The sequence below is a fragment of the Hyperoodon ampullatus genome (genome assembly GCF_949752795.1).
Source record: "Hyperoodon ampullatus genome assembly, chromosome: 5".
Classification (NCBI taxonomy): Eukaryota; Metazoa; Chordata; class Mammalia; order Artiodactyla; family Ziphiidae; genus Hyperoodon; species Hyperoodon ampullatus.
Window position 1 is genome coordinate 32747111 of NC_136918.1, and position 17802 is coordinate 32764912.

The following is a 17802-nucleotide window of genomic DNA, read 5'->3' on the forward strand; positions in this document are numbered from 1 at the left end:
TCCCGAGTTTCCAAGCTCCTTTTCTCCTAGCTGAGAGTAGCTCCTTGCCAAGTGCCCTGCCCAAGGACAGTCTGGCTTAGAAAGCAGGTCTCTTCCTTTGGTGAACGGGAGTTGTATTTCAGAATCTGTGAGACTGTAAGATAATAACCTAGTGGATTAACACACGCCAGGGTTTATATGCAGCTGACCAGGCTGGCCCTGATGGGAACCTTCCTTTGGAAGACTGCATCCTTTTACCTTGGTGCTGCATCAGCCGGCCCATTTCTGGAACTCTCTTTGGGAGCTCCCTTCAGGCTGTGGCATGCTCCTTTGACTATCTGCAGGATGGCAAATCTTTGTTCCTTCAGAGCTTTTTTGGTTCTTGATTTTTAGAAGTGTTTTGTTTAAAGATGGCATTGAGCACAAGTCAGTATTGGGTGCAGAAGTCCTGCTGTGTTTTTTAGGCCACGGACCTTTCGCTTTACGGCCACACTTGGGATTCAGGAATAATCTTGGGGCCTGAGTCTTTACCACACTCTGTCCAGTGATACAAAAGAGAATCAGCCACATCTGTGCCCCTGGCACAATTGCAATCAGAGTTTTTTAATTTGTTTGTTTAAACAGCTTCATTTGGGTGGAATTAGGCAGCAGACTTTAAAGCGGTGGGAAATGTAAACCTTCCTAACTTGGACTCCATTGTGCGGTCTCCCTGGCACGCTGACTGGGCAAGAGTTGGGTTTGCTTCTGGTAAAGTCGAGGGTGGGGAACAGGCAAGGGGGAGATCCTAGACCTGGAAATGGGCAAGGAAACCTCCAGGACCTTTACTGTACTGGCACCTAACCATGGCTGTACTTTCACATCACCAGGGAAATTTTTTTTTTTTTTTGCGGTACGCGGGCCTCTCACTGTTGTGCCCCCCCGCCCCCCCGCTGCGGAGCACAGGCTCCGGACGCGCAGGCTCAGCGGCCATGGCCCACGGGCCCAGCCGCTCCGCGGCATGTGGGATCCTCCTGGACCAGGGCATGAATCCATGTCCCCTGCATCGGCAGGCAGACTCCCAACCACTGCGCCACCAGGGAAGCTCACCAGGGAAATTTTAAACAATGCTGAGTCCGAACCCCAGGCCAATTAGTCAGAGTCTCCCCACTTTACAGAGAAAGGATTGAGGCTTCAATCTAGGATAAAGGATCAACTTTGACCTTTGCCCCCCAGCCCCGGTATCACAGGTCAGAGGTACAGAGGCAAAAGATGTGTTGTTAAATGAGTAGAAAAGACACACATTGTTTGGAATAATCATGACCTGGAAAAGTAGACAGAGGGTGTCTTCCAGTAAAACAAAACAAAACCAAAAAACAAGAAACGAAACATACAAAAGCCTCTGGATGGAATAACATGGGTCCTGAAGAGGCTTTGATGGTAGCTGAATGGCCTCATGACTGAAAGCCAGCTGATGGTGGACAGTCATGTGTGAGCCTGCTAAGAGGTACAGGACAGGCATGGGAGCCCTCCCACCCCTCTGAACTCCCTGCTTCTCCGTTCTGCATCCAGCCAAACAGAAGCCTCCACGTTGTGCAGGATGAGTTTGAGGACTGTCTGCGTGACTGAACTCTCACTCACTCACCACACAACATTCCCTTGAGTGGCTCATTTCTCTATAAGGCACTGCCTCCTCCAGCTTGTTTTTACTGCTTCTGATTATACCAGTAGAAAGCTTAAAGCAGGTGCTAATGTGTCTTAACACTTTACCTCCTGCTGATTTCTGGTTGTTTAAGAAAGTGGGTGTGGTACAGTTTTGGGCAATCAGCAGAGAGCTGCTAAGATGCAGACTAGAGAATGGACTTGAGCACACAGGGAGGGGGAAGGGTAACCTGGGACTAAGTAAGAGAGTGGCATGGACATATATACACTACCAAATGTAAAATAGATAGCTAGTGGGAAGCAGCCACATAGCACAGGGAGATCAGCTCGGTGCTTTGTGACCACCTAGAGGGGTGGGATAGGGAGGGTGGGAGGGAGGGAGATGCAAGAGGGAAGAGATATGGGGATATATGTATATGCATAGCTGATTCACTTTGTTATAAAGCAGAAACTAACACACCATTGTAAAGCAATTATACTCCAATAAAGATGTTAAAAAAAAAAAAAGAATAGCACGAAGGAGCAGAAAACACGTTGACACAGAACTGTGTGATGGACAAAGTATCGAAAGAAAATCTGGACCCTACAGCCATGGACTCTCCATGGCCTGAGAATGGCATGAGAACTCGGGCACAAATGGGTCAGGGCATCGTTTTCTCCTCAGAACTCCAAGGACATGTTTTGTTCCTCAAATTCTGAATGGAGAATTCAGCTCATAAAATGTTTTCAGGGAGGGCTTCCCTGGTGGCGCAGTGGTTGAGAGTCTGCCTGCCGATGCAGGGGACATGGGTACGTGCCCCGGTCCGGGAAGACCCCACATGCCGCGTAGCGGCTGGGCCCGTGAGCCATGGCCGCTGAGCCTGCGCGTCCGGAGCCCGTGCTCCACAACAGGAGAGGCCACAGCAGTGAGAGGCCCGCGTACCGCAAAAAAAAAAAAAAAAAAAAAGCTCTCAGGGAGACGTGGGTACAGCGCAGTTCTAGGGAAAGTGTGAAGTGGGCGACTTCTTGGGGCTACTCTTCCTTCTGCCGTTTTCTGGTTTCTGTTTGCTTGTGGTAAACTGTCCGCACACCGTGGTAAGACTTCTTCATCATCCCTCCAGGTCATCCTGCATTGCTGGGCCTCTTTGCTCCTGGGGGGCCAGAGCTGTGTGTGGCAGGGCCTTGCTGCACGAGGGCAGCAGGAAGTCCTCCATCTGTCTTGTCCTTGCTGTCCCTCGCTCACTCCTCAGCGACTAGTCCAGCCCTCTACCCCAGTGTTCAGTTTGTCTCCTTCCCTGGACTACTTAGTGAATAGGTCTGATTTGAAAGCTGCTTCTGCTCCATCACTGCCCAAGTGCTGGGCCTTCCCGGGCCCCCAACACTAGGATTCTGACACCCTGTACCCCGCAACTAGTACCAACTGAGCAGCCCCCAGCAGCACACACTAAGCAGAAACCCTTGTTGCCCCCTCCCCTGGTCTGCCGGTGTGGTGCTCATTGTCGATCGCTGCTCCCCCACCTGCCACCAGGATGGATCGATGTTACATTTATTTCAGCAGCTGTTTCAAGTGAGAATCTGCCAGATATTCATAGGTATGGGGTAAATCTCAGATGGCATCACAGGATTTGGGGTAAATGGGGTCAGGCCATCTCTGTGCTGCTGGAGTGAACAGGATGTTCCTCATTCCTGGGGAAGGAGCTTTAGCACTCAAAACAGTATACCCTGAGCCTCCAAACCAGATTATTTGATGTCTCAGTTCCAAAGTTCTTGTGGCTTAATAGAAGACCTGAAATGGGCAGACTGACAACTGGATGTCTGACACAAATGGCCAAAACATCCACCCAACTGTGTGACTCTGAGGAAATTCCTTCCTCTGGAATTTGCTGCCCTCGGCTCTGAAATGAAGGGTTAGCAGGAGTAAACTTTAACGTTTCTTCAGGCTCAAGCTTTCCGTTTCTCTCTGAGGCAAGGTAGCATGACAGATACTGGAATCAGACTAGATTCAAATATGATTTTACCTTTTTCTGGTGACTTTAGCAAGCTATTCAGCTGCTCTTGGCCTCAGTTTCCTTAACTGTAGGGTGGGATAATAAGAGCAGCTACTTGTGAGTTTCGTGTGAGGAATAAATAAGATAATGCATATAAAACGCTTAGCAGGGCTTCCCTGGTGGCGCAGTGGTTGAGAGTCCACCTGCCGATGCAGGGGATGCAGGTTCGTGCCCCGGTCCGGGAGGATCCCACATGCTGCGGAGCGGCTGGGCCCATGAGCCATGGCCGCTGAGCCTGCGCGTCTGGAGCCTGTGCTCTGCAACGGGAGAGGCCACAACAGTGAGAGGCCCGCGTACCGCAAAACAAACAAACAAACAAACAAAACGCTTAGCAGGCATAGATTCTCGTGTGCTCAATAAGATTAGCTTTATCAATAATATATGTTTATGTCCAATTTTAACTTAAAAAAATGGCCACTCCAAGTTTGGCTCTCATTTTATATTTCTCTCCAGCTTAAGGTTTTGAGGTCCTCAAGATTTAGAGCCAGGTCTGGCTGCTGGTCTCCTGCTCACTTATGACTTCACCGCGCCACTTCTGTACTGTAATGGAGAATCAGCACCCATACAGGCTCTTTTCCACCTTAGGACCTTTGCATAGGCTGTTCCCTCTGCCTGCGTTATTCTTTCTACAGCGTTCCCTTAACTAGGTGCTTCTCATAGTTTTGGTCTTTGTTTATATGTCATCTCCTCATAGTGGCCTGACCACCTGATAAGTTGTTAAGACTTATCACAATTTGCATTTATTCTTTTTATCTAGCTAATGTCTCGTGTCCATCTCTCCCACTCTAGTGCCTAGCACTGGGCCAGCCACAAAGTAAGTGCTCAATAAATATTTGTTAGATGAATTAATTAATGAATTAATGCATAATATATTTATAGGACACCATATTATTTATGTCATTATATGACACCATAGTATTTATGAAGCCCCTTCATAACTAGGCTCTCATCATGAAGGCATATAAATCTCTGTAAGGGATACAGAAATTGATCAGCCAGAGCCTGGCTGTAGTTACCCCACACATGACAGCTGCCATGCAGAGTAAGCACAAGGGTATGGCAGTGCATGGGAAGAGCCCTTATCCCAGTGGGGATGGAGTGGGATGGGGCAGGGGTCTATCAGTGAGAGACTCCTTGCAGGAAGAGGCATGTGAGTTGAGCTTTGTGAGTAGAAGTTGCCTAGGCAAAGGTGGGGTTGAGGTGGGCAAGCCCACAGGCATAGAGGGATGAGAGGCTATAACACAACATCAGGACTAATAACGATGTTAACAGAGGCGTGGATAATATGCTGTTTGTTTTGGCAAGGGGAAGATCAGGGAAGACCCCAGGGAGAAGGTGGCATTTGAACCTGACCCCTTAGCCAGATGATAATGGGAAGTATCCAGTGTGGTTCACTGATGTGGCCTGGATGGAATCCAGAGAGATGATCTGAGCTTCACTGAGCCAGGAACCTGGGGAGGAGCTGAGGGAGCAGGAAAGTGGTACTTGGGTCCCTAAGGCCAGACCTGTAACCCAGGCTAAAGCCCTGGCCTGGGGTTGTCACCAACAGGTACTCTGCCCTGCTGTCCAGGTCCCAGAGCAACCTTTAGCTCGAGACACTGGTACCTTAATCCCTACTCCATGAGCTAAGGCCATTGAGTCTTCTAATGTGTGAAACAGGACTGGGAAGTAACAGCGGCTAAGACAGAGGAGGCAGATCCACAGGCCAGCAGGCAGACAGGTCATGTGAGTATGTGAATGAAGGCACTGAAGGCTTCCTCCAAAGGCACTTGAAAGTGTCATAAACCACAGTAACAACTGTATCTAATAAAACCACTTTGGGGGACTGGGTTTAATGATGGGCTGCTAAATTGTGATCTCTGCTAGCATGGGGGGCACCACTAGAAGTGCAGAGGGTCAGGGATGACATGCTTATTCATTGGTTCCTCATTGTCCACCATGGAGGCCCTCCAGACCTGGGACCATCCTCACAGAGTTCTCAGCCCAGTGGGTCAGGAGATGACTCTGGGGCATCAGATGTGGGCAGGACCCACAGGAACCCAGAGAGGCACCCAGAACTTGCCCAGAAGTTTAAATGAGGCTGCCAGGTCAGGTGTATGATAAGAAGTAGAGAGGGAAGCTCGGGAAGGCAGATCTCCAGCGGGCATCTGGTTGAGCATAGACAGCTATGTTGGGGAGGGCAGCCACCAGGCCCTTCAGGGAAAGTCTCTCTAGGCTCACAGAGGAGGAGCTCGGTCTTTGCAAAAAGAACCAGAGAAATGCACTGCAAGGCCAGAACTCCCACAAGCCTGGGCTTGCAATAAATGACTCCCTTCAAGAGAGCATGAGGCGATGGAGAGAGAAACCCACTAATATTTTTGACAGACTTCTGTATAGCAAAGCTGTTGGCCCACCTTGCAAGCATTGTTCTGACTGCACAGTTGTGTGCTACCTCCTGTTTATTAATGCCGGTCCTCATCTGATGTAGACAAAGTGTGTATCATTAAACTCTCACAAACGACACCTGTGAGAGTCTAGGTGTTGTCCTTGGATCCCCTAGGGAGACTCCTGGGCCTCATCCCAGACAGATTTTCATCAGAATATCTGAAAGGGGTAGCTGAAATCATCATTTTAAACAAGGGTCCTAGGTGATGATGAAGTCAGTAAAGTTTGAGAAGCATCGGCATGAAGTGGCACAAATGCTGTTTTGAGGTAGCACGGGCTTGCTGAGTGAAAACAGCCCCAGTGACGTAATGAACAAAAGAGTAAATGGTATAGAACTGAGTACAAGAACTATCTGGTCAATCATCCAGTCACTCAGTATACATTATGTCCTGGGCCCGAGAGCCCCTGAGAGTCCATGAAGCAGTTCACAGTTGGAAGGGACCGTAATTTATCACAAAGGGTGAGAAGCTGGCCAAGGGGGCCCAGGTCTCAAGCCCCAGTCGGGAAACTAGTGGGGCAGGGGGGAAGGTGCAGTGGCTGCCTCTCTCTAAACTGGGGACATGGGAGATGGAGAGGGTCGCTCACCCTCCTTTCCCCTCCTTAGGTGGATTCGAAGGCCTGCTGCTCCAATCCTCACCTTTCTGTGCTCCCATCCTCAGCATACACAATGCAAATTCTGCCCCTGAAAATTTAATTTGGGCTAAGAAATATCACTGAAAAGGTCAATAACCCAAAGGGAAAAGGAAGGCTGCCTGTTAGTTATGTTCCAGTGTAAATTGGTTTGCTGCAACTGGTCCCCATGTGAGCACACTGAGTGAGAGGAAGGGAGGTCTGGGGCCATGGAGACTTGGGGAAGAGGGGGGCTGGGGAGCCTCTGTGGGGCTGGGGGCAGCCAAAGAGCAGGGTGTGGACCCTGGTTGTTTCTGGAGTCAGGGAGACAGGGCCAGGGGAAGGTGTGCACTAAGTGCCACCTCTGATGATCTTGACACTTCCTCCCATCATCTCAGAGACCAATCAGGAAGACCGCTTCCCTGCTCCACACATTTCCTGCCCCAGCACCCACTGACACTGCCCTGATCAACCGGACCAAGGCCTCTTAGCTGCTAAGCGCAATAGTTCTCATCTCAGCTAATGACCTACCTCTCTGCATCATTTGATGCTGTAGTTCCTCCTTGAAATCCTCTCCTCCCTGATTTCTTTTCCACTCCTCTCCCGGTTTTATCTAACTTCTCTGCATTTGTTCCTCAGGCTCATCTCCTTTCTCCTCCCATCTCTTAAAATTGATATGCCCATCAGTTCTATTCTGGACTCAGAAGAAGATTCTTTTCATCTTACTTGTCTTCACTGGGTGATCTCACCCACTTCTGTGCATATCTACTGCCACAGTTCATGGATTTATTCATTCAGCAAGTGTTATTGAACACCTACTATGTGTCAGGCACAGTATGACTCCCAAGTCAAAATTTACGACCCAGCTTCCTCTTTTAATCTCCAGACTATATTTCAAATTGCCTTCAGAATGTCATATATGTATGAAATTTATGTATGTATGACTGTGGCTGTATTTCTTGAGACAGGGATTCAGGTACAGATGATTTATTAAGGGCATGGTCTTTAGGAAAGACTCGTAAGGGAGTTAGAGGAACAGAGTAGGAAGGGGCAGGACTGAGCAAGGATGTGGTCTCAGGTGAAGTCTAGCTGGAGACTGACTGGGGGAGTGAGAAGGCTCTGGAGCATAAGTCACACTTCAGAGTTACCCCGCCTTGAGGGAAAGGCACCCCTGTATAAGAGAAGCATTGGCCCCCCCTGGGGCGGGGGTATAACTGCCCAGGCATCTTTTGGAAAAGTGCACCCATCAGCCAAAGGTAAGCCTCGTGACATGGTCTCAGGCATAAGCTGATTGCTGCAACACTTACGGAGCTGGGGGCTGGGCACAGTGGTCAGTAAAGGGGCCCTGGGGGGGACACCAACTATGTCTCCTCCAGCAGCTAAGGCTCACGTAGTACAGATCTGTGCCCGGCACCATTGTAAGTGCTTTATGTGTATTAACAAACTTAACCTCTAAAGTAACCCTGTAATGTAGTTACTGTTATTCACATTTTACAGCACAGAGGTTAAAAGTAACTTGCCTAAGGTTTCTTGATAGGTAAATGATGGAGCTGGGATTCAGACCAAGGAGGGTTGGCTCTAGATTCCATACCCTTAACTACCACTCCTCCTTCCTCAGTGTATTGAGTCTTAGCCGGGCCCAGGCACTGTGGGCACTGGATAGTGAAATCAGTACAAACAGCCCTGCCCTCATTGAGGTTACTTTCCTGTGAGGGAAAATGGACAATAAATGAAAAAGTAAAATACATGACCCCAATGGTACTAAGTGCTAAGGAGACCAATAAATCAGGGAAGGGAGGTAGGGAGTGCTAGGTGACGGCTGCAGCTATAAATCGGGTGGCCCAAGGAAGACTTCACTTAAGAGGCATTATAGTCCAAAGGAGGAGGTTTCTCTGCTTCTGTTCTCCCGCTCAGGCTGCTTGACCCTGGTTTACTCTCCCTCTGCACAGCTGCAGGGTAATCTTCCCAAATCACCTGCTCATGTTCCATCCCTGAGTGACACCCTTCAGTGGTTCCTGATTGCCCTTAGGATAAATGCGCCGCTTCTGCCATGGTACAAGAAGCGTCCTGACTTGAGGCCTGCTTCCACTCCTGCCTCTTCTCTGGAAGCCCTGCTTCTACCGTTGCAGTGCCCGGGCAGGGCAGGAGTACAAATGGAAACCCACATACCCTATGTCTAAATATTGAAAATTAATACAGCAAGCTAACGAACTGTTAGATAAAACGTGTTCTCCCCTACTACCTTGACAAACATATCTTCACAGCGACCTAGGAGGCCAGCTTCAGATTCAGATTTGTTGGACTCCCGAGTTCCATGCTAGAACTCGGCAGTACAGGGAGCTCTGCCTTCCGCTCGTGCTCTGCCTGCCTTCTCACAGCCCAGCTCTGTCTCCCACTGCGGGGGTCCTCATGCATGCACGTGGACACCCGGCTCGCACATACATGTTTTAGCCACATCCTTACAAACAGCAGCTCTTTGCCGCCCCTCAGGCCGAGGTGCTCATACTGGTGGTGTTCCTTACCCTTGAGGAATTGGACTTGGGAGAGAGGCACACATGGGCCAAGGAAGTAGGTAAAGACCTTTGAGCTGGGAATTTTAGGGTTTCAGGTACAAGGAACTTGGTCTCGAAAAGGATGGGGCAGCATGGTCTCTTTCTGTCAAGTGTCCTCGTTCCCTGGGGGGAGGGTGTGCAAGAGGAGGGTCGGAGCCCAGAGTAGGGCTCTCTGAAGCATTCAGACAGCAGTTCCTCATCACTTTCTGCCTCTCGCCCCTGTGCCTAAACCAAAGTGAATTACTTGAACTTTCTGAGCTTTTATGATTTTGTGATTGTGCAGACTGCAGAGTGGAGGTCATCCACTTGGATTCTTTGCCCTAATTTCCCCCATCTCCTATGAGCTCCCTAATCTCGTCCCCTTATCATGACCCTTCACCCCACACCCAGTCACAAAAACACCACACGTGGTGGCAACATGGTGGGTCACATTATACAGTGACCTGAGCTTGGGCTTTTGGAGTCAGTGGTCCTGGTTTTGACTCTGTGCTAGGTACTTACCAGTCATGTGACCTTAGGCAAATTCTATGCCTCAGTGTCATCATCTCTTACATGGCGATAACCATGCCAAGTTTATCCATCATGAGGATAAAATGAAATAACGTATGTCAAGTGCCCAACCACCATCCCTGGCACAATAAGTATGTGATAAAAAGTTCTTTTCCCTGGGCTTCCCTGGTGGCACAGTGGTTGAGAGTCCGCCTGCTGATGCAGGGGACACGGGTTCGTGCCCCAGTCCGGGAGGATCCCACATGCCGCGGAGCGGCTGGGCCCGTGAGCCATGGCCGCTGAGCCTGTGCGTCTGGAGCCTGTGCTCCGCAATGGGAGAGGCCACAACAGTGAGAGGCTCTCGTACTGCAAAAAAAAAAAAAAAAAAAAAAAGTTCTTTTCCTTCCTCCAGCTATGTTCTTTGTTTCAAACCAAACACAGAAAGCACCTTGGTAGATTAGCTGTTTTCACAGAGAGATGCCAATTAGGTAGGTAATCTCTCAGCATTCAGCCCCTGGGCCTCTTTCCCCATCTCCTGAGCTAGTGAGAACTTCCTAGAGAGTATTTAGTACCTTATTTCTCTTTTAGTTGTCAGAATTCATTCGTTAATAGAGTGTAAGCTATTCCTGATGACCACATTTAGATACTGGGATAGTCAAGCTCCAGCTCTTGGTAGCAACAGTGACTCTTTGTTGTTAGGCACAGGGTTTCGTCATGTCAGCACAATTATGGTAACAGCGATGGAGCCTGAGGAGCAGGTAAGCAAGGAAGTCGGTCATCTCTAAGGGAAGGGAAGACCCACAGTTACCATGCAGTGCCTGGCATAAGTGCGTGTGCAACAAATGTGAGTCAGGCTAAATGAAACTAAGCTCAGTGAGAAAAGCCATTAAACTGCCATAGAAAAAGAGATAAAAGAAATGGTCAGGTAAGTCACAGAAGAAATTCTTATAGGCCAATAAGCTATAGCCAGTAATCAAAGAAATGCAAATTTAAATGTAATGCCATGTTTTTCTTGGAAAACTGGCAAAGATTTAAAAAATTCAGTGACCAGTGCTGATGAGGATACAGTAAAGCGGCAGTGGGGGGTACTCTCAGCATTGCTGGTAGATATATAAGCTGATGTGCCCTGTAAAGCAATAATGAGGATGATTTAAAAAGCTGTGGTGTAGGTATTGGATGGACTGTGTGTCATTAAATGTAACTGTTTCAAAGAAATGTTAGACATGAGAAAAAATTCTGTGTTACAATGAAAGGTAGAACACTATATGGTATACAAATGACATGTACAAAAAAGACTGGAAGGAAATAGGCCTGAGGATTATAAATCCCCACCATTAGTATCTCTTTTTTTTTTTTTGCAGTACGCGGGCCTCTCACTGCTGTGGCCTCTCCCGTTGCGGAGCACAGGCTCCGGACGCGCAGGCTCAGCAGCCATGGCTCACGGGCCCAGCCGCTCTGCGGCATGTGGAATCCTCCCGGACTGGGGCACGAACCCGCGTCCCCTGCATCGGCAGGCGGACTCTCAACCACTGCGCCACCAGGGAAGCCCCATTAGTATCTCTTATACAGATTTTTGAATATTCTAACTTTTCTACAATTACTGGGTATTTTCTCATAATGGGAAAGAAATTCTGTAATTTAAGAAAAAGGCACATTGCTTTCAGACAATAAGGTAGAGAGAATTATTTATGGAAGACTCTGGCCACTTACTGACTCAATAAGTGTCAGAGAAGGAGAAGAGATAACTCCTTTCCTTTGGGATATAGGATTTGTGGAGAAACAAAAGGCTCAGCTTTCCCCCTTGCTGAGTCTAATCCTTTGTGTCAACGAGAAGAAATGGAAAGAGTGTCTCTCCTCACCTGGGGAGTTTCCTGTGTTACTGGGAGGCCCAATAAGCTGCCTTATGCTTGAGACACTCACACAATCACAGGAGCTGTGGTGTCTTCAAAAGTCTGTGACATTTTCATCACTGGCCGAGATTTGAGAATGAAGCCTGAAACAGCGTTTTGTTTCCTTTTGTAGCCTAAATCCTCCCATTGTGGCCTTACCTCCAGTACCTGTAAGCCATTGGTAGGTGGTGGTGCACGACTATGGGGCATGCAACATGCACAGGGCTTTAAGCTAGTACAGTCTGGGTAATAGGAAATTAAGCCAAACAACCTAAGGAAATGCTACACCAGTATTTATATAAACATGTGAATTAACCAAAGTCTATTTTGAGTTAGAAAATAAATACACAGGTTAAATAAATGAAGGATAGAAGGAAAGCCCTCTACCAAAACATAGACTTTCTTCCAAATTGAGGTGTTACAACTGTTTTGATCTTTGTTTCTTTTTTTCTTTCAATTCTTAGGACTTATAAAGTCCAAGTGTTTAAATAAACTTTGCTACTTAATAAGTTATGTAGCAACATCTTGATTCACTTAGCCCGATTAGTTTCTGGTTTTCAAGTTGATCACTGTCACTTCATCTGGCCTTGATTTCAAGAGTAGTTTCCCCTGTCTTAACTTCCTGAAATGTACCTTTTCATACCCTGACTCTTTTAATGGAAGTACATGAGACAACGGGACCACATCTACCGTTCTAATCAGTCCCACCCTTGGCCATCTGAGAGTAATCAGCATGGCTCGGCAACCTGAGTTTTTCAAAGTTGACATACAATTTGAACTACAAGTAATACATCTTAAATACAATGATGTTATCAATACCTTGTGTACCATCTCTAATCAATTGGTAGAATTGGCCTAGACCCCTTTATTGAAAAAGATTCTTTGGTCCAGGTTGTGTTCAGTGGTAAAGCATAGCAGTGGCTGCCATTGATGTGGGCCCGGGGAAGGACAGCGTTCATGCCAAGGACTTTCCATCGCAGATCTAAGGGCAGCAGCATCCCTGACTCTATAGAGCTTGTATTCAAATGGAGAAAATATGATTCAACCCAGGAGCAAGAGAGAGAGACAAGAATTAAAAGAAAATCAAACATAATAGTGAATACCGAAACTGTCAACGTCCCAACAAGTGCATTTGACTACAGGGAAAGCTGAGTTACTTGCTAAGTGCTGGGAGAAGGCAGATGCCCTTGGTCAGATGGGGTTAATCTCGAAAGGTTTTCTGAGGCAGTACATTTTGAGTTGGATTGCAAGGCAGCCAGGAGACCTGGCGTGAAGTTGGAAGGTTGGTCCAGATAAAGAGGAATGCAGGTTTCCAGATGCTTTTTGACTGTGTACTCCAAAGTCTCAGCAGCCCAGAGTGACCGTGATTGACCTCTGACCTCCCCCACAGTGAGGACGTGTGCAAACGTGGCTTCACCGTCATCATCGACATGCGGGGCTCCAAGTGGGACCTCATCAAGCCCCTCCTCAAGACGCTGCAGGAAGCCTTTCCAGCCGAGATCCATGTGGCCCTCATCATCAAACCCGACAACTTCTGGCAGAAACAGAAGACCAACTTTGGCAGCTCCAAATTCATCTTCGAGGTGAGGCCGACCTCTCTCTTAGCTCCCGTTTTCCTTCCCCTTCTGCTACCCACCCATTTCTCACCTGCACTTCTCCACCTTCCTACCGACCCCACCATGTCAGGGGCTGGTAATTAAGGATTCCTTGGCCACTGTGGCCTTGCCAGTGAGAGTCTCAGAAGGAATAAGAGGCTCATGCGATTGTCCCAAGGGCACAGAGTCATTAGGCAGTCCTGTTACTACTGGTGAGTATAAATCAGAGCAATTGTTTCTGGGGGGCAGCTTTGTAATTTGGGTCAAATGCCTTAAAAAGAGTTTATATCCAGTGATCTCTCAATTCTCCTTCTAGGAAAATATTTTTAATATAAAAATTAAAACAGAAAGGTGAAGAACTAATGATAACTATAAACAAAGAATGTCTATAAGGATATTCATCACAGTGTTTTTTGCAATAATATACACATATGTATACACAAATATTTACATATATGCATATGTATACATGCACATATGTATAGTTCATATCCTAAATATCCATTAATTTTGGCAACATTAATACACAAATACTATGAAGCCATTAAAAATCATATTTAGAACAAGTGTCATTGAAAAATGCACATGATATATTGTTTTTAAAAAGACAAGTTATAGGGCTTCCCTGGTGGCGCAGTGATTAAGAATCCACCTGCCAATGCAGGGGACACGGGTTCGAGCCTGGTCTGGGAAGATCCCACATGCCACGGAGCAGCTAAGCCCGTGCGCCACAAATACTGAACCCACGTGCCACAACTACTGAAGCCCACGCACCTAGAGCCCGTGCTCCACAGCAAGAGAAGCCACTGCAGTGAGAAGGCTGCGTACCTCAACGAAGAGCAGCCCCCACTCGCCGCAACTAGAGAAAGCCCAAGCGCAGCAACGAAGACCCAATGCAGCCAAAAATAAATTTAAAAAATAAATAAAAATTTTTTTAATTTAGGAAAGAAAAAGACTTTATAAAGCAGTATGGGCAATATGATCTGAAATTGGTTTTTAAGAGTATAGTAGATCTAGAGGAAGGCTGAGAGATACATGAAAATGGTTAACAGTGCTTTATTTGAGGTGGCTGGATTATGTTTTTCTACTTTCTTTTGACAATTTTGTATTACTTTTATACTCAGAGAAAACATGTTCTTTAACTAGATTTTTCTAGAGGCCATATGTGTCCCCTGAGAATTTTTAATGACAACACATTAAATCAATGATTTAGGAACCTTTGTTCCAGCCAGATCCGAGCTGTTCTCCTTTCTCAGAACTCTGGCCCCCATCTGCAAGAGGACGAACCCTGTGTACGTGTGTGTTGGAAAGGCAGACCTGCTCTTAATCTAACAGCAACTTCTCATTCCAGACGTTTGTCCCCAGGGGCCGGGAGCGCCTTTGTGTGGGGTGGTGGCCCCAGCAGGTTGTGATTTGAGCACAGCAACCTGACCACCTGAGAGGCAGTTCTCTGTGTAAATAACATGAGAAATTTGACTTGGTGTAAGAACAGTTAACTCTCATGCTCCCCCAGAACGCTTCCCAATGCTAGGAGTCCTGTAGGGAAATAAATGCTTTGTGTATTTTTGGTTTGTTTATACAGAAGCGGTGACAACAGGCCTATAAATTTATTAGCTGAAGCGACTGGAAACAATCTTTCCAAGTCTTGAAACTTTTGCTTCAGCCTAGCTGCCCAGCATTTCCCATCTCCCTGCATCTCCTTCACCCCAAATTGAGCACGCTTGTCTTTGCCTCCTAAACAAGAAGAGCAGGAGACAGAGGTGGGGGCTTCCAACTCGGAAGAATATTTATGACGTAGTGTTTTATAAAGAGCAGATGCAGTACTTAGTGCAGACCGAGATGGTAGGTGCTACAGAGATGAGAGTCCAGGCTTGTTCAATGGCAGATACTTAATGAATAATTAGTGAATAATCATGGGAGACTTCATGGAAGTGGTAAACTTTGAGCCAAATTCAAAGGGGAAAAGGCTCTAACACAGGGCTTTTCAGGGTTTAATGCACAGATTCTCCTGGGGATCTTGTTAAATGCAGATCCTGACTCAGAAGGTCTAGGTGGGGCCTGAGATCCTGCATTTCTAACAAGCTCCCAGGTGGTGCCAATGTTGCTGGTTTGAGGACTGCATTTTGAGTTGCAGGGATCTAGATCAGCAGAGGCTTGTGTCACTGGTTGCACATTAGGAGCTTTTAAAATCACCCATGCCCAAGCTCCAGTCCAGGCTAACTAAATCAGAGTTTCTAGGGGTGGGGCTTGAGCATCAGTGTTTTTTTAAACTCCCCAAGGGTATCTGATGAGTTTGAGAACCCCTGTTTCAGACACAGGCAGCTCCTTCCTGTGCCTTTGGAAGGAGGTAGAAGGAAAAGGGAGACGAGGAGGCAATGCTCAGAGAGCAGCAAGACCGAGGGAGACGAACTGCTTTTAAGGGTTCCAGTAAGGATGCAGCCTTCAGATCATCCTGATGAGCACTCACAGGGACTGAGCACGTGCTCCATGCTGGTGCCCTCGGTGCTTTACACACCGTCAGGTTTAATTCCAGCACAGCCCTAGGAGAAAAACATTATCTCCATTATACAGAGGACGAAACAACGGCTCTGCGAACTTGGTTTGCCCAGTTCACGCAATTAGTAAGTGTAGGGTTGGACCCTGAATCCAGAGATTTCTCTAGTAGCCTCTCCTTCTCCAGGAGAGAGAATCAAGAAATCCTGTAGGAAAGAAACAATCTTTCTTGGTACGTCGGGGTGGTTGCTGTGCCGTCATTTGCTGCTCTGTGTCCTGGAGACAAACATTCTCCGCTCTGCTCTCCAAGAGTCTGTGGGGCTCAGAGAAAGTGGAGGGCCCAGGCTCCCTGTCCCCTGAGCCCTGTTTGTTCACTGCATCAGAGAAGGGCATCTGCTTGTGGGAAGAGGCAGGAAGATCGCCTCTGAGACCCTTGCAGCCCAAGACTGACCCACACTGCTTAATCCAACCATGAGGATATCCTAGGTTTTAAAGCTATTGAGAACTAGACCCCCTAAAATTAGATTCAGTCTGTTCTTCCAGCTTCTGATTCTAGCGTCCTGAGCCGTGTTGTGGCAGACTTGGGGATGGGAAGGAGGAAGATGAGGGCAGTAGGAACATAAAGGCAGTCTTCCCTTCAATGGCCAATGGTGAGCAGGCGGAGAGGCTCTTTGAACCAGTAAGCCGGTCTTTTGAAACTGCTGATCTTAGCTGACCAGGGGGCTACCTGCTCTCCCATTTGCTCTTTCTCAGGCAAGCTGTGGTCATTATTATATGGACTTATCTTGGCCTTTCCCCTTGACTTTCTCTCTTCTGCCTATGGCTGCCCTGGGGTCTTCCCCTGACTTGCCCCAGCATCACTGAGTCTCCCTCTCTGTGTCTGCCCATCCCAGACGAGCATGGTGTCCGTGGAGGGCCTCACGAAGCTGGTGGACCCCTCCCAGCTGACAGAGGAGTTTGACGGCTCCCTGGACTATAACCACGAGGAGTGGATCGAGCTGCGGCTCTCCCTGGAGGAGTTCTTCAACAGTGCCGTGCATCTGCTCTCGCGCCTCGAGGACCTGCAGGAGATGCTAGCCCGCAAGGAGTTCCCCATGGACGTGGAGGGCTCACGGCGGCTCATCGACGAGCACACACAGCTCAAGAAGAAGGTGCTCAAGGCCCCTGTGGAGGAGCTGGACCGGGAGGGGCAGCGGCTGCTTCAGTGCATCCGCTGCAGCGACGGCTTCTCAGGGCGCAACTGCATCCCGGGCAGCGCCGACTTCCAGAGCCTGGTGCCCAAGATCACCAGCCTCCTGGACAAGCTGCACTCCACCCGACAGCACCTGCACCAGATGTGGCACGTGCGCAAGCTCAAACTGGACCAGTGCTTCCAGCTGCGGCTCTTCGAGCAGGATGCTGAAAAGGTAGGAGGGTGCCAGCCAAACCTGAGCAGGGCCGGGGTGGGGGGCATACATAACTTTCTAGGGAGAATGACGGAGACTGCTAGTCCAACATTTTAAAGCTCCTCTTGTGGAGTGTATATTAAGTGCCAGGTATTGTTCTGTGCATCTTGTGTAAATTAACTTATTTTAATCTGTCAAGTGTCCTATGAAGTAGGTGTATTATCATCATCCCATTTTACAGATGAAGAAACTGAGAGGCTAAATAACTTGGCCAAACGAGGAGGTGCAGCATGGCTGCAGAGTCCACGCTTTTGCACTATTGGACGCTGCCCCTCTCAGGGCGTGCCGTGCGTAGTTCAAGCCGGCTGAGCAACAGGAGTAACAATGCTGTTACCAGCCACAACAACGTGACTTAGCGGTTATTTCCCTGCAGTGTATTTGACTATTGACAAAGCACTTTCGCATACAGTCTCATTTAGTCTACGCAGCCCTTTGGTCCTTTGAGGTGGCTGGTGGTGGGTGTTATTTGATCTCAGGACCACAATGGCAGACTTGACACAGGAATCCAGCTGTCTTCCATTTGAAGTCCAGGGCTCTCTTCCTGCCATACCACTTCTTTCTGGAGGTTTTCCCTCAGCTGCACACTTTGTCAAGCAAGATATTTTTCCAGCAGTGAATTTTCAAAGCTTTCCCCTTATCAGGGAGATATGAGAAAGTGAAAA

General features: G+C 48.0%; 1 protein-coding gene across 11 annotated transcripts in view; it reads left to right on the forward strand.

Annotated features, from left to right (window-relative positions):
• KALRN (kalirin RhoGEF kinase) overlaps window positions 1-17802 on the forward strand; it is a gene marked incomplete at both ends in the record, with an annotated part of 640695 nt that overhangs the window by 208053 nt on the left and 414840 nt on the right. For all 11 annotated transcript variants that reach the window (XM_079705108.1, XM_079705114.1, XM_079705116.1 and 8 more), the window contains 2 exons: window positions 12998-13190; window positions 16589-17101. In XM_079705108.1, coding sequence (XP_079561234.1) covers window positions 12998-13190; window positions 16589-17101 — 706 coding nt within the window. The remainder of the gene's footprint in view (window positions 1-12997; window positions 13191-16588; window positions 17102-17802) is intronic.